The sequence below is a fragment of the Capricornis sumatraensis genome, chromosome X (genome assembly GCF_032405125.1).
Source record: "Capricornis sumatraensis isolate serow.1 chromosome X, serow.2, whole genome shotgun sequence".
NCBI classification, from domain to species: Eukaryota; Metazoa; Chordata; class Mammalia; order Artiodactyla; family Bovidae; genus Capricornis; species Capricornis sumatraensis.
Genome location: NC_091092.1, coordinates 97,177,073 through 97,200,503, shown reverse-complemented (window position 1 = coordinate 97,200,503; position 23,431 = coordinate 97,177,073). Strand labels below are relative to the sequence as shown.

Here is a 23,431-nt window from a genome sequence, read left to right as displayed (position 1 = left end):
CATATGAATCAGAATGCAAGGATGATTTCTCTGTTGCTCCCAAATACCTTTTTCATTTGGTGGTCAGTGTCTGAAATTTCAACATTACAGCTTCTCTGTTTGTCTTTGTTTGATGACTTGACTTGATCCCATTACCCTGGAAGCAATGTCACATTAAGCCATCATATATCATATTAAGCCATTGGCAGGTCAGTGAGAAGGAAACACTTTCTAAAAGTGAGTGTTTTGCTGTTTTTTATCCTTATTATCGTTTTCCAGCTTTATTGAGATATAACTGACATAATATTGTGTAAGCATAAGATGTTAAATGTGATGATACATTACATGTATATACTGTGAAATAATTATCATAATAAGGTTAGTTAACACACCCATCATCTCACACAATTACTTTTGTTTGTGGTAGGAACATTTAAGAATCTCCTAAGTATGTAATACTCTTAGCACCTCCTAAGTATACAATAGAGTACTGTTAACTATATTAACCATACTGTATATTATATCCCTAGAACTTCATCATATAAGTAGAAGTTTGTGCCCTTTGACCAACAAATCCCCACTTTCCCCAATGCCAACCCCAAAATCTGGCAACCAGCAAATCTATTTTCTGTTTCTACAACTTTGCATTTTTCAGCTTGCACTTAAAAGAGACATCAGATATTTGTATTTTATGACTTATTTCTCACAGCATAACTCCCTAAAGATCATTCATATTTCAATAAATGATAGGATTTCTTTCTTTTTATGGCTGAACAGTATACCATGGTATGTATGTATATGTCTTTATTGGGTATATGGTTTATAAATAATTTCTCCCATTTCATAGGGAGCCTTTTCATTTTGTTAATAGTTTGTCTTTGGCTGAGCAGAGTTCAAGTCCCACTTGCTTATTTTTGTTTCTCTGGCTTGTGCTTTAGGTGTCATATTTAAAAACTCATTGGCAAGACCAATGTCAAGGAGTATTTTCTCTATGTTTTCTTCTAGAATTTCTGCATATGTGAGTCTTACACATAAGTCATTAATCTGCTTTGAGTTAATTTTTGTGACTGGTGTAGTATGGGGGGGGCGGTTGATACAGTCCTCTGCATGTAAATATCTAATTTCTCCAATGCCATTAATAAAAGAGTAGTTTTCCCTTGTATTTCCACTCTGGCTCAGTGGTAAAGAATCTACCTTCAATGCAGGAGATGCAGGTTCAATCCCTGGGTTGGGAAGATACCCTGGAGAAGGAAATGGCAACCCACTCCAGTATTCTTGCCTGGGTAAGCCCATGGAAAGAGAAGCCTGGTGGGCTACAGTCCATGGGGTCGCAAAGAGCTGGACATGATGAGCCACTAAAACAAAAACAACAAATTTTCCCTTTCTGAATATTCTTGGCCCCCTTACAAATAGTAGTTGAACATAAGTATGGTTTTATAATTGGGCCCTCAGTTCTGTTCCATTAATCTATATGTTGATTTTTAATGTAAGCACCATACTTTTTGGATTACTATAGTTTTGTAATATAGTTTGAAATTGGGATGTATGATTGCCCCCAATTTTGTTCTTCTTTCTCAGAATTTCTTTGGTAAATTGGGGTCTTTCCTGGTTCCATATGAATTTTAGGACTTTTTTTTTTCTCCTTCTATGAAAAATGCCATGGAATTTGAAGTAGGGATTACATCAAATATACAGATGGCTTTGTGTAGTAAGGTCATTTCCACAATATCATCTTATAATCCATGAATATGTGATATCTTTCCATTTATTTGTTTCTTCATTTTTTTATAAATGTCTAATAGATTTAAATGTACAGATCTTTAACTTTCTTTTTTAAACCTATTCCTAAGTATTTTATTATTTTGTTCTATTGCAAATGGGGTTATGTTGTTAATTTCTCTGTGGATGTTTGTTGTTATTGAAACATAACTGATTTTTGTACAACTGATTTTGTATACTGAAATATTTCTGAATTCCTTTATTTGAATATTTTTATGTCTTAAGAGTCTCTACAGTTTTATACATATGAAATCATGTCATCTGCAAACAGAGATACTTGACTTCTGACTTTAATTGCTTTTTCTTTCCTGACCACTCTGGCTAGGACTTTCAGAGTTATGCCGAATAGGAGTGGTGAGAGTTGGTTTTGTTCTCTTTTCCCTGATCTTAGAGGAAATGCTTTCAAACTCTTACCATTGAATATGATGCTATTAGCAGTGAACTTGTCATAAAAAATTGAGGTGATTATGTGATTTTTACCTTTCTCTGTAAATATGGTACATATTTATTGATTTACATATGTAGACAATGTCTGCTTCCTAGACATGAACCATACTTGATGATGGTGCATAATCTATTTACATGTTGTTGAACTTGGTTTGCTAGTATTTTGTTGAGAATTTTTGCATCTATACTCATCAAAGTTATTGGCCTGTATTACCTAGTAGTATCTTTATCCAGCTTTGGTTTTGGGGTAATGCTGGCCTCATAAAATGAGTTTGAGAATGTTCCTTTCACTTCAAGTTTTTGGACTAGTTTGAGAAGGACTGGTGTTAATTCTTATTGAAAGGTTTCATGAAAATCACCAGTGAAATAACCTGTCATTGGGCATTTCTTTGTTGGGAGGTTTGACTGATTAAATCATCTCACTTGTTATTTGCCTGTTCACATTTTGTATTTTTCTCCAATTGAGACATAATAGACATATTACATTGTATAAGATTAAGGTATGCAACATAATGATTTGATTGATATATATACTGGAAAAAGATAAGCACATAAAGCTTACTTAACATTCATCACATCACATAGTTATAAAAGTTTTTATATTCTGATGAGAAGTTTTAAGATCTATTCTCCTAGATAATTTTAAATATATAATATAGCTTTGCTAACTATAGTATTCATGCTTTATATCACTTCCCTTGTTGTTGTTCAATCTCTCAGCTATGTCTGACTCTTTTTGACCCCATGGGCTACAGCACACCAGGCTTCCCTGTCCTTCACTATCTCACAGAATTTCCTCAAATTCATGTCCATTGAGTTGGTGATACCACCCAGTCATCTCGTCCTCTGTCTTCCCCTTCTCCTCTTGTCTTCATTCTTTCCCAGCAAGGGAGTCTTTTCCAATGAGTTGGCTCTTTGCATCAGGTGCCCAAAGTGTTGGAGTTTCAGCTTCAGCATCAGTCCTTCGAATGAATATTCAGGATTGATTTCCTTTAGGATTGACTAACATGATGTCCTTGCAGTCCAAAGGGCTCTCAAGAGTCTTCTCCAAAACCTCAGTTAGAAAACAAATTCTTCGGTGCTCAGCCTTCTTTATGGATCAACTCTCACATCCGTACATGACTACTGGAAAAAACATAGCTTTGACTATACTCTGTCAGCAGAGTAGGCCTCTGCTTTTTGATACACTCTCTAGGTTTGTCATAGCTTTTCTTCAAAAGAGCAAGTGTCTTTTAAGTTCATGGCTGCAGTCACCATCTGCAGTGATTTTGGAGCCCCCAAAAATAAACTCTGTCACTGTTTCCATTGTTTCCAAATCTATTTACCATGAAGTCATGTGACCAGATGCCATGATCTTCACTTTTGAATGTTTAGGTTTAAGTCAGCTTTCTCACTCTCCTCTTTCAACTTCATCAAGAGGCTCTTTAGTTCCTCTTAACTTTCTGCCATAGGGCAGTTTCATCTGCATATTTGAAGCTATTGATATTTCTCCTGGCAATCTTGATTCCAGGTTGTACTTCATCCAGCCTAGCATTTTGCATGATGTACTCTGCATATAAATTAAATAAGCAAGGTGACGATATAAAACCTTGATGTTCTCCTTTCCTATTTTGAACCAATCTGCCATTTCATGTCCAGTTCTAACTGCTGCTTCTTGACCTGCATACAGGTTTCTCAGAAGGCAGATAAGGTGGTTTGGTATTCTCATCTCTTTAAGAATTTTCCATAGGTTGTTGTGATCCACACAATCAAAGACTTTAGCAGAAGTAGATTTTTTTTTCTTGAATTCTCTTGCTTTTCCTATGGTCCAACTGATGCTGGCACTTTGATCTCTGGTTCCTCTGCCTTTTCTAAATTCAACTTTTAAATCTGGAATTCTCAAATCATATACTTTTGAAGCCTAGCTTGAAGCATTTTTAGCATTAACTTGCTAGTGTGTGAAATGACTGCAATTGTATGGTAGCTTGAACATTCTTTGGCATTGCCCTTCTTTGGGATTGGAATTAAAACTGACCTTTTCCAGTCTTTTGGCCACTCCTAGTTTTCCAAATTTGCTGGCATATTGAGTGCAGCATTATAACAGCATCACTTTTTAGGATATGAAATAGCTCAGCTGGAATTCCATCACCTCCACTAGCTTTGTTCGTAGTGATGCTTCTGAAGGCACACTTGACTTAGCACTCCAGGATGTCTGGCTCTAGGTGAATGATCACATCATCATGGTTATCTGGGTCATTAAGATTTTTTTTTTTTGTATAGTTCTCCTGTGTATTCTTGCCACATCTTCTTAATATCTTCTGCTTCTGTTAGGTCCATACTGTTCCTGTCCTTTATTGTGCCCATGAAGCATGAAATGTTCGCTTGGAAGCTTCAATTTTCTTGAAGAGATCTCTAGTCTTTCCCGTCCTATTGTTTCCCTCTATTTCTTTCATTGTTCACTTCAGAAGGCTTTCTTATCTCTCCTTGTTCTTCTCTGGAATGCTGCATTCAGATGGGTATATCATTCCGTTTCTCCTTTGCCTTTAGCTTCTCTTCTTTTCTCAGCTATTTGTAAGGCCTCCTCAGACAATCATTTTGACTTTTTGTATTTCTTCTTCTTCTGGGTGGTTTTGATCACCACATCCTCTACTATGTTTAAACCTCTGTCCATAGTTCTTCAGGTACTCTGTCTATCATATCTCTTGAATCTATTTGTCACTTCCACTGTATAATCATAAGGGATTTGATCTAGGTCATACCTGAATGGCCTAGTGGTTTTCTAAACTTTCTTGAATTTATGTCTGAATTTTGCAATAAGCAGTTCATGATCTGAGCCACAGTCAGCTCCTGGTCTTGTTTTTGCTGACTGTATACAGCTTCTCCATCTTTGGCTGCAAAGAGTATAATCAATCTGATTTCGGTATTTGACCATCTGGTGATGTCCATGTGTAAAGTCATTTCTTGACTTCCTACTTTTGCATTCCAGTCCCGTATGATGAAAAGGACATCTTTTTTTTTTTTTTTTCCATATTAGCTCTTGAATGTCTCTATATTTTGAGCACATTTACCTATTTTCCCTAACCAACACTCCTCACATGTGGCAAACACCAATCTCTTCCCTGTTTCTATGAATTCAGTTTTATTAGATTTCCCACATAAGTGAGATCATGAAATATTTGTCTTTCTTTCTCTGCAATATTTCTTTTTGCAGAATACCTTCCAGGTTAGTCCGTGGTGTGGAAAACACAAAATTTCCTTCTTTATGACTGAATAATGTTTCATTGTGTGTGTGTGTTTATCCATTCATCTGTCAAAGACACTTAGGTGGTTTCTGTGTCTTGTTTTTCAGTCACTCAGTCGTGTCTGACTTTTTGCAACCCCATGGACTGTATCCTGCCATGCTTCCCTGTCTTTCACCATCTCCTGGAGCTTGCTCAAACTCATGTCCATTGAGTTTGGACACTGCGTGATGCCATCCAATCATCTCATCTTCTGTGTTTTGGTTACTATGAATAATGCTGTAACAAACATGGGGTACAGAGATCTCTTCAAGATAGCTATTTATTGAATTATACAGTAGTTCTATTTTTAAATTTTGAGGAACGTCCATATTATTTTTCATAGCAGCTGTATCAATTTACATTCTCACCAGCAGAATACAAGGGTTCTTTTTTTTCTACATCTTTCCCAGCACTTGTCAGCACTTTTCATTTGATAACAGCCATTCTGGAAGGTGTGAGGTAATATTTCACTGTGGTTTTTATTTGCATTTCCTGATGATTAATGATGCAGAAAAATTTTCATGTATATGGTAGCTATTGGAAATTTTTTTTTTGGAAAATGGGTATTTATGAATTCTACACATTTTTAAAATTAATTTTTATTGGAATATAGTTTATTTACAATGTTGCATTAGTTTCTGCTGTATAACAAAGTCAATCAGTTATACATATACATATATCCACTCTTTTTTAGATTCTTTTCTTATAAAGGTCATTCAGTTCAGTTCAGTTCAGTTACTCAGTCGTGTCCGACTCTTTGCAACCCCATGAATTGCAGCACGCCAGGCCTCCCTGTCCATCATCAACTCCCAGAGTTCACTCAGATTCACGTCCATCGAGTCAGTGATGCCATCCAGCCATCTCATCCTCTGTTGTCCCCTTCTCCTCCTGCCCCCAATCCCTCCCAGCATCAGAGTCTTTTCCAGTGAGTCAACTCTTCGCATAAGGTGGCCAAAGTACTGGAGTTTCAGCTTTAGCATCATTCCTTCCAAAGAAATCCCAGGGCTGATCTCCTTCATAATGGACTGGTTGGATCTCCTTGCAGTCCAAGGGACTCTCAGGAGTCTTCTCCAACACCACAGTTCAAAAGCATCACTTCTTCAGTGCTCAGCTTTTTTCATAGGCCAACTCTCACATCCATACATGACCACAGGAAAAACCATAGCATGACTAGACAGACCTTTGTTGGCAAAGTAATGTCTCTGCTTTTGATATGCTATCTAGGTTGGTCATAACTTTTCTTCCAAGGAAAAAGCGTCTTTTAATTTCATGGCTGCAGTCACCATCTTACAGAGTATTAAATAGAGTTCCCTGTGCTATACAGTATGTTCTTACTAGTTACATGTCAATCCCAATCTCCCAGTTTATCCCTCTCCCGCTTTCTGTCTTTGCAACTATAAGTTTGCTTTCTATATCTGTGACTCTATTTCTGTTTTGTAAATAAGTTCATTTGTACCTTTTTTCCATTCCACATCTAAGTGATATCATATGATATATACCTTTCTCTGCCTCACTTACTTCACTAAGCATGGCAATCTCAAATAGCATCCATGCCATCGATCCATCCATGTCACCACAAATAGCATTATTTCATTTTATGTACCACATCTTCTTTATTCACTTATCTGTCAATGGACATTTACATTGGTTCTATGTCCTAGCTATTGGAAACAGCGCTGCAATGAATATTGTAATGCAAGAGTCTTTTTGAATTATGTCTTTCTCTGGATATATGCCCAGGAGTGGGATTTCTGGATCATATGATAGCTCTATTCTTAGTTCTAAGGAGCCTCCATACTGTTCTCCATAGTGATTGTATCAGTTTACATTCCCACCAACAGTATAAAAGCTTTCTCCACAATCTCTCTGGCATTTATTACTTGTAGATTTTTTTGATGATGGCTATTCTGAAAAGTGTAAGTTTTGTCATTGTAGTTTTGATTTGCATTTCTCTAATAATAAGCGATGTTGAACATCTTTTCATGTGATTTTTGGCCATCTGTATATCTTCTTTAGAGAAGTATCTACTAGATCTTCTGCCCATTTTTTGATTGGGTTGTTTGGTATTTTCGGTATTGAGCAGCATGTGATGTTTATATATTTGGAGATTAATCCCTTATCAGTCGCTTTGCAAAATTTTTCTTCCATTCTGTAGGTTGCCTTTTCATTGTTCATAGTTCCTCTTGCTGTGCAAAAGCTTTTAAGTTTAATTAGGTCCCATTTGTTTATTTTTGTTTTTATTTTCTCTAGGAGGTGGATGCAAAAATATTGCTGCAAATTTATGTCAAAGAGTGTTCTGCCTATGTTTTCCTCTAAGAGTTTTACAGTATGCAATCTTACATTTAGGTCATTTATCCATTTTGAGTTTATTTTTGTGTGTGTGTGGTATTAGAGAACATTCTAGTTTCATTCTTTTACATGTAGCTGTCCAATTTTCCCAGCACCATTTATTGAAGAGACTGTCTTTTCTCCATTATATATTCTTGCTTTCTTTATTGTAGATAAACTGACCGTAGGTGTGTGGGTTTATTTCTTGGCTTCCAATTCTATTCCACTGATCTATATTTCTGGGTTTGTCTGTGTGTGTGTGAGTGTGTGTGTGTGTGTGTGTGTGTGCCAGGTCCACTCTCTTTTTTAGTAATAACTTAAACATTTTTATTTTATATTGGAATATAGTTAACTAACAATGTTGTGTTAGTTTCAGGTGTACAGGAGAGTGATTCCATTATACATGTATCTATTCTATTTCTGATTCTTTTCCTATTAGCATATTACAGAGTATTGAGCAAATTTGCCCATGCTATACAATAGGTCCTTGTAGTAGCATACTTATTTTTTTTTTTTTAAGCTTACTGTACCTTTGTAGTATAGTCTGAAGTCAGGGAGACTGAATCTTCTAGCTCCATTTTTCTTTCTCAGGATGATTTTAACACCATAGAGTCATTTGTGTTTCCATGTAAATTTGATTTTTTTGTTCTAGTTCTTTGAAAAATGTCATTGGTAATTTAATAAGAATTGCATTGAATCTGTAGTTTGCCTTGGGTAGTAGAGTCATTTTGACAATATTGATTCTTCCAATCCAAGAACATAGTATATAGTTTGACCTGTGTCACCTTCAATTATTTCATTGGTATCTTACAGTTTTCATAGTAAAAGTTTTTGCCTCCTTAGGTAGGTTTATTCCTAGGTACTTTATTATTTTTGATGCAGTGGTAAATGGGATTATTCCCTTAAATCCTCTTTCTGATTTTTGTGGTTAATGTATAGAAATGTGAGTGGTTTCTGAGTATTAATTTTGTATCCTACAACTGTACCAAATTCATGGATAAGCTCGTGTGTGTGTGTGTGTGTGTGTGTTGGAGGGGGGGTGCGCATAGCACCTTTGGCATTCTCTATGTACAATATCATGTCATCTGTGAACTGTGACAATTTTTCTTATTTTCCAAATTGGATTCCACTATTTGTTCTTATTTGTCTGTTGGTTTAGGTTAGATTGTATTTTTTTTTTCCCCCTGAAGTAAGATTGTATTGCTACAGACTTCATTCTTAGAACTGCTTTTGTAACATCCTATAGATTTTGGATCATCATGTTTTCATTTTCATCTGTCTCTGGGTATTTTATTTTAATTTCCTTTTTGTCTTCTTCAGTGACCCATTGGTTGTTTAGTGACATATTGTTTAGCCTCCATGTGACTGTGTTTTTTCCACTTTTTTTCTTATAGCTAATTTCTAATCTCTTAGCATTTTTGTTGGAATGCAGGCTTGATATAATTAAAATTTTATTAAATATACTGAGGCTTCTTTTATGGCATAGCAATTGAGAGAATGCTATCCTGGAGAATCTCTCATGTGCACTTGAGAAGAATGTGTATTCTTCTGCTTTTGAGTGAAATGTTCTATAAATATCCATTAAGTCTATCTTGTCTAATATGGCATTTTAAGGCTTGTGTTTCCTTACTGATTTTCTGTGTACATTACTAGTCCATTGAAGAAAATAGGTCATTACAGTGCCCCCAATATTATGGTGTTACTATCAATTTCTCATTTTATGGCTGCTAGAATTTGCCTTATATATTGAGGTGCTCCTATGTTGGGTGCATTCATATTTGCAACTGCTATATCTTCTTCCTGGATTGATCCCTTGTTCATTAGGTAGTGTCCTTCTTTGTCTCTTGTAACAGTCTTTTATTTTAAAGTCTATTTTGTCTGATATGAGTATCGCTACTCCAGCTTTCATTTCCATTTGCAAGGAATATCTTTTTCCATCCTCTCATTTTCAGTCTGTAAGTGTCTCTAGATTTTAAGTATGTCTCTTGTAGACAGCATATATATGGGTCTTGTTTTTTTATCTATTCATCCAGTCTATATCTTTTTGTTGAGTGTTTAAACAATTTCCATTTAAGGTAATCACTAATGTGTATTTTTTATTGTCATTTTGTTAATTATTTTGGATTAATTTCTGTAGTTCTTTTTCTTTCCCTTCCTCTTTTGTTCTCTACTGTTCTGATTTGATGTCTATCTTTAGTGTTTGGATTGCTTTTTCTTTCTTTTTTCTTTGTTCATATCTATTACATATTTTTGGTTTCTCTTTATCATGAGGTTTTGATATGGCAGTCTTTGTATATACAATATTGTTTAAAGTTGCTGGTTTCTTAATTTCAAATGCATTTTCAATATCCTACATTTATACTCTTCTCTTTTCAATGTTTCTGGTTTTGTTATTATATTTCGTATGGATGCTTGCCTACCTTTATTGTATGTTGCCTTCATCATTGAGCTTTCCCATTCATAATTTTCTTGTTTCCAGTTATGGCCTTTTCTTTCCCATATAGAGAAGTTCCCTTGGCATTTTTGTATAGCTGATTTGGTAGTGCTGAATTATCTTAGCATTTCTTTGCCTGTAAAGCATTTGTTTTCTCTGTGGAATCGGAATGAGAACCTTGCTGGGTAGAGTATTCTTGGTTGTAGATTTTCCTTTTCAGCATTTTAAATATATCATGCCACTCTCTTCTGGCCTGCAGATCTACTGCTGAACAATCAGGAGATAAGTTTATGGAAATTCCTTTGTATGTTATTTGTTGCTTTTCCCTTGTTGTTTTTTAATATTTTCTCTTTGTCTTTAGTTTTCATTACTTTGATTAATGTGTATCTCAGCATGTTCCTCTTTTGATTTATCCTGCATGGGACTCTGTGCTTCCTGGTTTTGAGTAAGTGTGTCCTTTCCCATTTTAGTGAAGAGTTTGGCTATTATCTCCTCAAACATTTTCTCAGGCCTTTTCTCTCTTCATCTTCTTCTATCACCCTTATAATACAAATGTTGGTATATTTAATATCCCAGAAGTCTCTAAGGCTGTTCTCATTATTTTTCATTCTTTTTTCTTTACTCTCTTTTGCAGTAGTGATTTCTAGTAATCCATCTTCCAGCTCACTTAGCTATTCTTCTGCCTCATTTATTCTATTTATTCCTTCTAGTATATTTTTCATTGCAGTTATTGCATTGTTCATCTTTGTTCTTTTAAGCTCCTAGAAGAAAGTGAAAGTGAAGTTGCTTAGTCATGTCCGACTCTTTGCAACCCCATGGACTGTAACCTATCAGGCTCCTCTGACCATGGGATTTTCCAGGCAAGAATGCTGGAGTAGGTTGCCATTTCTGTCTCCAGGTCTATAATAAACATTTATTGTATTCTCTTGATCTGTGCTTCATTATTTTTCTGACTTCTTGAATCATCTTTACTGTCATTACTCTTGAGTCTTTCTCAGGTAGATTCCCTATCTCCACTTAGTTTCTCTGTGGTTTCTATTTGGTTCCTTCTTCTTTAACATATTTCTCTGTCATCTCATTTTATCTTAATTTTTGTGTTTGTGGTCCCTTTTCCTCAGGCTGCAGGATTGTTTCTCTTGTTTCTTGTGCCAGCATCTTGTTGAGTGAGGTGGATCCAGGGTCCCTGTACAGGTTTTCTGGTGGGAGGGACTGGTGCCTGCCCCCTGGTGGGCAGAGCTAGGTGTTGTCCCACTTGTGGGCAAGGCCATGTCAAGCCATGTGTTTATAGGTGGTTGTTGGCTTAGGATGAATTCAGGTAGCCTGTCTGCAGATGGATGTGGCTGTGTTACCACTATTTTGGTTGTTTGATGTAAGGCATCCCAGCACTGGATCCTACAGGCTGTTGAGTGGGTCAAGATCTTGATGCCAATATGATGACTTCTGGGAGAGCTTATTGGATAATATTCCTTGGAACTCCCACCACCAGTGTCCTTGTCCCCTCTGCTTCCCTAGGAGACTAAGATTCACAGGTAGGTCTGGCCTAGGCTCCTATGGAGTCACTGCTTTGCTCTGGGTCCCAGTGCACATAAAATATGTGATTCCTCCAAGGGTGGAATCACTGATTTCCCCAGTCCTGTGAAGCTCTTGGACACAAGCTTCATTGGCCTTCAAAGCCAAATGTTTGTGAGCTTCCCTTTCTGTGGCCAGACCCCAGGCTTTGGAGCCTAATGTTGGGCTCAGAACTCTTACTCCTGTGAGAGAACCTCTGCAATATAATAATTTTCAAGTTTGTAGGCTGCCCACCTGGCAGGTATAGGATTTGATTATATTGAAAAGGCACCCCCTGCCACTGTCTTTTTTCTTCTTTGTCTTTGGTTGTAGAATACATTTTTTCATATGTTCAAGACTTTTTTGTTAATGATTGTTCAGCAGTTAGTTTTGATTTTGTTGCTTTCATGAGAGGAGGTGAGCTCAAGTCCTTCTACTCTGCTATATTGTCTGCTGCCCCTATTGTACATTCATCTTCAGGTTTTCCTGTTACTAATTAGCATTCTTTCATTTCAGCTTGAAGAACTTTCAGCATTTACTGTAAGTCAAGTCTAGTGGTGATTAACTCTTTCTGCTTTTTAAATTGTTTCTGGTCTGAAAAAGTCTTTTTCTTTCCTTTATTTTCTGGGTGCAGCATTCTTGGTTGGATGATACTTTCTTTTAGTACTTTGAACATATCTTTCCACTCTCTGTTGGGAAATCTGCTGATAGCCTTATGCAGGTTTCCATGTATATGCGATTTTTTTTCTCTTGCTACTTTTAATCTTCTCTTTTTGTCTTTGATTTTAGATAGCTTTATTAGAATGTGTCTTAGAGAAGACCATTTTGGGTTAAATTGTTTGGACATCAGTGAGCCACATGAACTTGGATATCCAAATATCTACTCAGAATTGGGAAGTTCTAGTCATTGTTTAAACAGTCTTTGTTATCCTTTCTTCTTCTCTTATCCTTCTCAGACTCTAATATTTTGTAGATTGTTAATCTTAATTTTACCCCATAAGTCACATAGGCATACTTCATTCTTTTTCATTTTTTTCCCTAGTCTGACTAAACAATTTCAAATGACCTTTCTCTGACTTCACAGATACTTTTCTTCTGGGGGATGAAGCCTGCTATTGATGCTCTGTATTGTATTTTTTTCATTTCATACATTGTATTTTCAGCTGTATAATTTGTTTGGTTCTTTTTATAATTTCCTCTGTTAAATTTCTTATTTTGTTCACAATGTTTCCCTGATTTTGTTGAACTGTCCCTCTTGTAGCTCTTTGGACTTCCTTAAAATAACTATAATATATTTTGACTTGTTTATCAGGCAAATCACAGATCTCCTTGTCTTTGGGTGTCAGTTTCTGGAAATTATTGCATTCCATCAATGATGTCTTGTTCCTTGACTTTTCATATTCCTTCTAGTTTTGTGTTGCTGTCTTTGCATTAAAAGGGCCAGTCACATCCTCCAGTTTTTATTGACTGGCCTCTTCTTTTCATCCACATAGATTATTCTGTTTGGAACTTCTCCACTGAGCTCTCAGACTCTCAGAATGACACTCCCAGCTGGTAGTAATTGTCAAAATCTGTGTTCTTTGGAGAGACTAAGGTAAAAAACTATTATGCCATTTTGATGATGTTGTCTAACAGTTTTCAAATGTGGTATCAAAAATATGACAGTACCAGAGGCCAACAAATGATATATAGATATTAGGGAGGGAGTTTGGGGAGTGTTCCTTTTAATTTTTTAATTAAGCTTTTTATTTTGAGATCATTGTAAATTCACACACAGGAATCAAAAATATGGAAATATTCCTCAGACCCTTTATTTAATTTCTCCAATAATAGCATTTTGCAAAACTATATTGTAATATTACAGCTAGGATATTAACATTGTTATAGGACACAGTCAAGAGACAACATTTCTACCATCAAAAGGATTATTCTTATTACTCTTTTATAACCACACTTATTTCCTTCCCTTTCCCATCTCTCCTTAACTCCTAGCAACCATTAATATGTTCCTCATTTCCAAATTATATTATTTGAAGAATATTATATGAATGGAATCATATCATCTGTAACCTTTATGTATCAGTTTTTCTCAATCATCAAGATTCCTTAGAACTTCACGCAAGTTGTTGCATGTACCAGTAGTTGGATCCTTTTTATTGATGCATAATATTCTATGATATAGAGTACCAGTATTTGCTTAATTACTCACCCACTGAAAGATATCTAAGTTATTTCCAGTTTGGTCTATTTTGAATGAAGCTGCTATGAACATTTGTTTAGAAGTTTCTAAGTGAAAATAAATTTCTGCTTCTCTGGGATAAATGCCCAGATGTGTAATTGCTGGATCATCTTGTAGTTGTATATTTTATGTTTTAAGAAACTGCCAATCAATTATGTAAAACAGTGGCTATACTGTTTTACACTCTCACCAGCAAAGTATGAATGATTCTGTTTCTATACACCCTTGCCAACATTAGGTGTTTTCACTATTTATTTTTCTATTGCCTTTGTAAAAGATATGTAGTGATAGCTCATTGTGATTTGCATATTTTCAATGATTAATGATGCTGAACATCTTTTCATATGTTCAGCTGATACCCAAATATCATCTTCAGTGAATTAGCTGTCTTTTGCCCATTTTCCAATTGGAATGTGTAATTTGTTTTTGTTTGTTTTCATTTATTTTTTACTATTGAGTTTTGAGAGTTCTTTATATATTCTAAATACCAATGTTTTGTCAGGTACATGGTTTGCAAATATTTTCCCTAGCATGTAGCTTGTCTTTTCATCTTCTTCACATGGTCTTACACAAAGCAAAATTTTCTACTTTGATGAGGTCCATTTTACCAATACTTGATTTTATAATTCAAGCTTTTGGTGTCAGTTCTAAGGAATTATTTTCCTAAACCTAATCCTGACGATTTTCTCCTACTATTTTTTAAAAGTTTGTAACTTTAAATTCATTATCTATTTTGAGTTACTTTTTATAGGTTGTGAATTTAGGTTGAGATTCTTCTTTGTTTTTGCTGTTCAGTTGCTAAGTCATGTCTGACTCTGTGACCCAGTGGACTGCAGGATGCCAGGCTTTCCTGTCCTTCACTGTCTCCCAGAGTTTGTTCAAACTCCTGCCCATTGAGTTGGTGATGCTATCTAACCATCTCATTCTCTGCTGCCCCTTTCTCCTTTTGCCTTCAATCTTTCCAAGCATCAGGGTTTTATTCCAATGAGTTAGCTCTTCCTATCAGGTAGTCAAAGCACTGGAGCTTCAGGATCAGTAATTCCAATGAATATTCAGGCTTGATTTCCTTTAGGATTGACTGGTTTGATCCCCTGCTGTCCAAGAGATTCTCAACAGTCTTCTCCAGCACCACAATTTGAATGCATCTGTTCTTCAGCACTCAGCATTCTTTATGGTAAAACTCTCATCCGTACATAGCTACTGGAAGAACCATAGCTTTGACTATAAAGATCTTTGTTGGCAAAGTGATGTCTCTGTTTTTTACTATGCTGTCTAGGTTTGTCATAGCTTTTCTTCCAAGGAGCAAGCACCTTTAATTTCATGGCTGCAGTCACTGTCCACAGTGATTCTGGAGCCCAAGAAAGTAAACTCTGTCACTGTTTCCCCTTTCCCTCTTCTATTTGCCATGGAGTGATGGGACTACCCTGGGATGGGATGCTATGATCTTAGTTTTTTAATGTTGAGTTTTAAGCCAGATTCTTCACTCTCCTCTTTTATCCTCATCAATAGGTGCCTTAGCTCACTTTCTGCTGTTAGAGTGGTATCATATGCATATCTGAAGTTGTTCAGTGCCATTTGTTTAAAAAGTTATTCTTCCTTCACCGAATTGCTTTTGTACCTTTGTCAAAAAATTGGTTGGGCATATTTGTGTAGGTCTATTTTTTGGTTCTCTATTCTCTAACATAATCTACCATGTCTACTCTACCAACACCAAACTGTCTTGGTTACTGTAGCTATCAGTGTTGAAATCAGGGTAGACTTATTTTTCAAACTTTATTCTATTTCATATTTATTTTAGTTATTCTCACATATTCATTTGATTTTGACCTGTCCTAAAGCCTCTGTAGATGAGGACTGTACTTGTGGCCCTAGAGAGCTCCATAATGGCTAACTGAAATGAGTTGAAGTACCAGGAATTAATCGCCAACTCTCAAGACAGTATAAAAGGCAATTTGAGCTAGGCTCTGTCCTCTGTTTTTCTTCAGCCAGGCTTCCCTCCCCCAGAACAGTAGACTAAGTGGATAAGGCCCCATGACATTATGGGCTCCCATGGTGGCTCATGTGACTTGGAGAAGGAAATGGCAACCCACTCCAGTATTCTTGCCTGGAGAATTCCATGGACAGAGGAGCCTGGTGGACTATAGTCCACAGGGTCACAAAGAGTTGGACATGACTAACTAACAGATTCATGGTGGCTCAGACAGTAAAGAATCTGCCTGCAATGCAGGAAACCTTGGTCAGGAAGATTCCCTAGAGAAGAGAATGGCTATCCACTCTAGTATTCTTACCTGAAGAATTCCATGGACAGAGGGCCATGACAAGCTACAGTCCATGGAGCTGCAGAGTCAGACATGATTGAGTGACTAACACTTCACTTCACATGGCATTATAGATTGTGTTGCAATCTACATTAAATCTGAATTAGAGAAATGATAACAAAAATGCTCCTTATCACTTCCAGAAAGGTGTCATTGGAAGGATTAAGAAATCTGGCTTTCTTAGGTATCTCAGAAAACTCGCTTGATCTTCCCGTGTGTGTGTGTGTGTGTGTGTGTGTTAGTCACTCAGTTGTGTCTTAGTTTTTGCGACCCCATGGATTGTAGTGAAAATCACTTCTACTTATGTAGTGCCCATGAGTCTCAAATATATCAGTCACCACAGTCCTGGACTAAGAGGGCCTTGAAAATGGAAACAGAAATATTGGAGGAAACTTTTAGGAATTCAGTGGTTTGAAACTAGATCAAGTTTATTTGAAGACTGGATTGAAAGCTGTTCAGGTGAACAATTGTTTAGATACTGGGAGACAAGACAGGACTTGCAAGGGATAGTCTTGAGACAAGGCAGAGAAGGAACATGACACAAATGCTTGGTATGAGCGAGTAGGACTGTTTTCTAATTGGTTGCTTTGTGCATGTTCTTCTGCTTTAAGGTTTCTCAGTGGAAAAATAAGCCAGTCTCAGATAGACTTGGGAGAACTTGGGCTGAGGTAAAGGAATATCATCCCATTACGAAGGTCAATGTGGTAGGGGCAGTGGAAGGATTCAGAATGAAAGAAGTTCAGGAGGAAAGAGCCTCCAGGAGACACAGGTGGGCCACTAGGACAGTAGCCCCTTTGTAGCCTGAAGACTGTCCAGGTAGTTGGGGCTCATATCTCTAATGAATAAGCACATTCTCTCAAAGGATTCTCCTATCCATATAGATCATAGACTTAGTGTAATTAACTCCAGATTACTTTTTAACACAGTTCTGTTTTCACCACCAAGGAGTTAGGAGTGGTTGCCTTTAATTTCCTACCTAAAATGAATCACATTTCCACGATGAGTGAAAGTGTCAGTGAGCATCTTCAAAGACTAAGAAGCAATAAGAAGTTAAAAGGAAGGCCATGACTAGCTGGATGCCCAAGCTAGGTGCACTGGTCCACTGGAAATCAGATATCCACAGGCACTAAACCTCTTCAATAAAAAGGAACTTCATTGGAAATAATTAAGGGTGCATTATGTGACTGCTAGAATTTCAGGCAACTTGAATCTGATCACTTAAATGGTCACTCATTCTGAATCAGAGAGCCCTTTAAGAGAGCACAAGGAAGGGCCTAAGGAAAATGAAGTCTCACTAAGATTGCCTACCCTGGGGAGAATAATAATGGCTGTCAGTAATAGAAAGAGCTGTCAGTGATTGAGGTGAGACAAAAAAAAAAAAATTGAGCTGTTCTTAACTAGCTTGAAGGATCAACAGAACCCTGAGGTGGAGAGGAGGGAGCAGTAGACTTGGAAACAAGCTGACTTAAGTTCAGAGTCAATTTATGCCAAATATCCTCAGTTTCTTCATCTGGAAAATGAGACTAATAATGTCTACCTTTTCAGGGGTATCATAAAAGTAAAATGAAGGAACTTATATAAAAGGACTGGTACTGAATAGCTTCTTGAATAAACAGAGGGTAGTTCCTTCCCTTTGTTCAATTAAGCATTTTAATGTTTTCTAGTTCATGAAAATAAGAAAATAAAGCTTCATTTCATATTCAAGTTGATTTCCAAGGTATTTTTCTTTTTAAAATACTTTAGTTTATGACTCAAAAAGAGAACATATATCTGAATCTTCTGTCTAGGTTCAGTTTGAAGTCCTCCATTCTGATTTGGGGTTCATGATTTGGCAAACGCCCCCAATCCAAAGAAGGTTATATGCATATCCCTAATATATATATGTGTGTGTTAATAAATTCCATATATTTACTATTGTCCAACTGTTTCTTAATTGTTAATAAAGTTTAGTTTCTCACTTTAAGTGAAAATAAAAGAAATAAAGTTTCTATTTTTTTCCTGTACCGAATGAGCTATCTGTGGACATGGCTACCTTAAATTATTCACTCTTAAGCCTTAAGTCTTTTAAAGATCATTTACTACTTATCATCAGAGACACCTGGGAATCTGGACATTTCCCACGACCCTAAGTGAACTTTAGCATGGAAATAAGCATATGAATATGCAAATACATAGCTTATGGCTTTTCAGTTTCACAATGAGAGTGAGTGAGATCAGGGAGGTTGTAGTTAAAGGCAGTTTTACCTTTTTGTTTAGAGACTTTTCTCACAGTCATTGCAGCCTGCCTCTTCTGGTTTTCAGAAATCTCAAACCCTATAACATAAAAATAAATCATTTTGTTATGAGTAACATAGACCTTTTTTAAAATGTATAAATTAGCACAAGTTTTCTGGAAGAGTAATATTAACACTTACCTAAAACAATGCATTTCAATGTATAGAGGGGCAAAAAGGTGAGAACATGAGTTAAGAGGCTGTTAAATGGAGAGTGGTTGAATAAAATATGGTGAAAAGTGGAAAGACATTTCACAATCAAAAGCAAAACTACAAAGAAAAATGAGTTAAAAAATGAGATTACAGCAGAAAATATACATAGACTTAAGGAAAGTTTTAAAAGAAGGAAAAAAATTGAATGGCAAAAAGTAATTAAAGAAATAATCAAAATATCTGTGGAGGTTCTTTGCCAATTTTTAACTGCCATTTTTATGCCAGCACCAAACTGAGTTTTGGGTTTTAACTAATTGAGTTGTAGGAGTTCCTTATATATTTTAGAAATTATCACATGTATGGTTTGAAAATATTTTCTCCCATTTAACAGGTTGCTTATTTGTGCTGTTGTTTTTTTTCTTTTGCTGTGCAAAGTCTTTTTGGTTTGATGTTTCCTATTTTTGCTTTCCTGTCCATGTTTTTGGTGTCATATCCAAAAAAATCATTGTCAAGACCAACATCAAGAAATATTTCCTGAATGTTTTTGTCTAGGATTTTTACAGTTTCGAGTCATATATTCAAGTCTTCAGGCCACTTTGAACTGATTTTCATGTATGGCATAAAGTAGGAGTTCAATTTTATTCTTTTTCATGTGGATATCCAGCTTTCACATCATTCATTGAAGAAATTATCTTTCCCAATTGTGTATTTTTGGAATCCTTGTTGAAGATATGTTGAATATATACATGTAGGTGTTTTTCTGAGCTCGCTATCCTATTGCATTCATCTATGTTTGTCTTTATGCCAGCACCAAACTGTTTTAATTATTATAGCTTTGTAATATATTTTGAATCAGGAATTGTGATGTCTCCAGCTTTGTTCTTCTCTCTCATGGGTATACTATGGATCCCCATGAATTTTAGGATTTTTTTTTCCTGTTTCCATAAAAAATGTTACTGGAGTTTTAAAATAGGAGCACATTGAATCTATAGATGGACTTTAGTAAAATGAACATGTTATTAACATTGCCTTCCATTCCAAGAATACAGAATGTCTATTTACTTATGTCTTCTTTTAATTTCTTTCAGTAATGTTTTGTAGTTTTCCGTGTACCAGTATTTTACCTCCTTGGTTAAGTTTATATCTAACTATTATATTCTTTTTGAAGCAATTGTAAATGAGATTGCTTGGTTTCTTTTTCATATAGTTTGTTGTTAGTACATAGAAACATAATTTACTTTTGTGTGTTGATTTTGTATCCTACAAATGAATTCATTTATTAGATGTAAAAGCTGTTTGTGGAGTCTTTAGGGATTTTACATATAAGATGATCTTATCTGCAACAAGAATAATTTTATTTTCTCTTTCCTGATTTGGAGGAATTAATTAGTTAAGCCTAATTGCTCTAGCTAGGACTTCCACTACTGCACTAACTAGAAGTGGTGAATGCAAACATCTCTTGTTCCTGATCTTAGAGAAAAAGCTTTCAGCTTTCCCCACTTAAGTATAATATTAGCTAAAAGCCTTTGACTGTGTGGATCACAAGACACTAGAAAATTCTGAAAGAGCCACCTGACCTGCCTCTTGAGAAATCTGTATGCAGGTCAGGAAGCAACAGTTAGAACTGGACATGGAACAACAGACTGGTTCCAAATAGGAAAAGGAGTACTTCAAGGCTGTATATTGTCACCCTGCTCATTTAACTTATATGCAGAGTACATCATGAGAAGAGCTGGACTGGAAGAAACACAAGCTGGAATCAAGATTGCCAGGAGAAATATCAATAACCTCAATTATGCAGATGACACCACCCTTATGGCAAAAAGTGAAGAGGAACTAAAAAGCCTCTTGATGAAAATGAAAGAGGAGAGTCAAAAAGTTGGCTTAAAGCTCAACATTCAGAAAACAAAGATCATGGCATCCGGTCCCATCACTTCATGGCAAATAGATGGGGAAACAGTGGAAACAGTGTCAGACTTTATTTTGGGGGGCTCCAAAATCACTGCAGATGGTGACTGCAGCCATGAAATTAAAAGACGCTTACTCTTTGGAAGAAAAGTTATGACCAACCTAGATAGCATATTCAAAAGCAGAGACATTACTTTGCCCACTAAGGTCTGTCTAGTCAAGACTATGGTTTTTCCAGTGGTCATGTATGGATGTGAGAGTTGGACTGTGAAGAAGGCTGAGTGCCAAAGAATTGATGCTTTTGAACTGTGGTGTTGGAGAAGACTCCTGAGAGTCCCTTGGACTGCAAGGAGATCCAACCAGTCCATTCTGAAGGAGATCAGCCCTGGGGTTTCTTTGGAAGGAATGATGCTAAAGCTGAAACTCCAGTACTTTGGCCACCTCATGCGAAGAGTTGACTCATTGGAAAAGACTCTGATGCTGGGAGGGATTGGGGGCAGGAGGAGAAGGGGACGACAGAGGATGAGATGGCTGGATGGCATCACTGATTCAGTGGATGTGAGTCTGAGTGAATTCTGGGAGTTGGTGATGGCCAAGGAGACCTGGCGTGCTGCAATTCATGGGGCTGCAAAGAGTCAGACACGACTGAGCGACTGAACTGAACTGAACTGATTAGCCTTGTGTGCCTTCAATATATGGTTTATATGTTGAGGTAAATTCCTTCTATACCTTGTCGATAGTTTTTATCATAAGAGTATGTTAAATTTTTTCACATGACTTTCCTGTATCTATAAAGATGATCATGTGACTTTTCCCCTTCCTTTTGTTAGTGTGATGTATCACATTAATTAATTTACATATGTTAAACCATTCTTGTATCCCTGATAAATCCCACTTGGTCATGGTGTCTGATCCTCTTATTGTATTGTTGAATTTTTTTCCCAGTGATTTACAGAGGACTTTCCCATGGATTTTGTTACAGATATTGATTTGTAGTTTACCTTTCTTGTGGTGGAAGGCTTAATATTGTTAAATATCCATTCTGACTTGAAGCTATCTATAGAGTCAATGCAATTCTTCAAAACCGCAATGGTATTTTTTTTTTTTTTTACAGAAACAGAAATAGCAAGCCTAAAATATATGTGGAATCATAAAAGACTCATAATAGCTAAAGCAATCTTGAGAAAGAAGGGCAAAGTTGGAGACTTCACAATTCCTGATTAAAAATATATTATGAAGTTACAGTAATTAAAACAGTATTGTATGGCATAACGAGAGACATATAGATCAATAGAATAGGATAGAGGGCCAGAAATAAACACACACATATACAGTCAGCATATCTTTGACAAGGCTGCCAAGAATACACAATGGGGAAAGGATAGTTCTTCAACAAATGGTTTTGTGAAAATTGGATATCCACATGCAAAAGAATGAAACTGAACTTCTATCTTATGCCATACATGAAAATCAATGCAAAGTGGACGGAAGACTTGAATGTATGACTTGGAATTGTAAAACTCCTAGAAGAAAAAAGGGGAAAAATCTTCCTGACAATGATTTCTTAAATATCAAAAGCACTGGCAACAAAGCAAAAGCAGACAAATGGGACTACATCAAACTAAAATGATTCTGCCAGCAAAGAAAAGAAACAACATATAAAAAGGCAATCTATGCCACTCCAGTATTCTTGCCTGGAAAATTCCATGGACAGAGGAGCCTGGTGGTCTATAGTCCCTGGGGTCCCAAAGAGTCAGCCATGACTGAGCATGCACACACACAAACTGAAGTTCAGTGAGCTCAGTCAAGAATTTTCTAAAAAAAAAAAAAAAGGCAATCTATGGAATGGGAGAAAATATTTGGAAACCATATATCTAAGGGCTTAATTTCCAAAATATACTTCTCTGCTCAGTAGTAAACAAACAAACATATAGTGATTAAAAAGAATGGTCAAAGGACTTGCATAGACATGTTCTCAGAGAAGTCATACAAATGGCCAACAGGTATATAAAAGTATTCTCCACATTACTAATTATCAGGGAAATCCAAACCTTAACCATAATAAGATATCACTTCACTCCTGTTTAGAGAGCTATTCTCGAAGAAACAAAAGATGATTAGTATTGGTAAGAATTTAGAGAAACTGGACCCACAGTAAACTGTTAGGAGTTAAAATGATTTAGTCACTATGGAAAACTACCATATGATCCAGCAATCCCACTTCTGGCTATATGTGCAAGATAATTGAAATCAGGATCTTGAAGAGATATCAGTACTCTCATATTCATTATAGCATTATTCCCAAAGGCCATGATAATTGAAACAATCTAAATGTCTGAGGATGGATAAAGGGATAAAGAAAATGTGGTATGTATCTTTTTGTATATACAAACACACACACTAGAATAGTATTCAGCCCTAAAAAGAATGGGAATTCTGCCATATGTGACAACATGGATAAATCTGGAGGACATTTGCTAATTAAAATAATGTAGTCACAGAAGGACAAATTCTATATTTGCATGAATATGCAGTATCTTAACTAGTCAAACTCATAGTCAGAGGGCAGAATGGTGATTCCAGAGAGAATCACCAGAGAAAACGGGCAGCTGCTTTTCTATAGCTATAAAGTTTCATTTACATAAGATATGAATAAGTCCTAGAAACTTATACAACAATAAGCCTATAGCTAAGATTAGTATATTGTGCCTTTAAATTAGCCTCCAATTAAAATAAATACATTAAAAAACAAATAAATAAAAGGA

General features: G+C 36.1%; 1 protein-coding gene across 2 annotated transcripts in view; it reads right to left on the bottom strand.

The window, feature by feature from the left end:
• The window catches only part of ARHGEF9 (Cdc42 guanine nucleotide exchange factor 9), a 156,954-nt gene that overhangs the window by 1,137 nt on the left and 132,386 nt on the right, over window positions 1-23,431 (bottom strand). For both annotated transcript variants that reach the window (XM_068962147.1, XM_068962146.1), the window contains one exon: window positions 18,577-18,645. In XM_068962147.1, coding sequence (XP_068818248.1) covers window positions 18,577-18,645 — 69 coding nt within the window. The remainder of the gene's footprint in view (window positions 1-18,576; window positions 18,646-23,431) is intronic.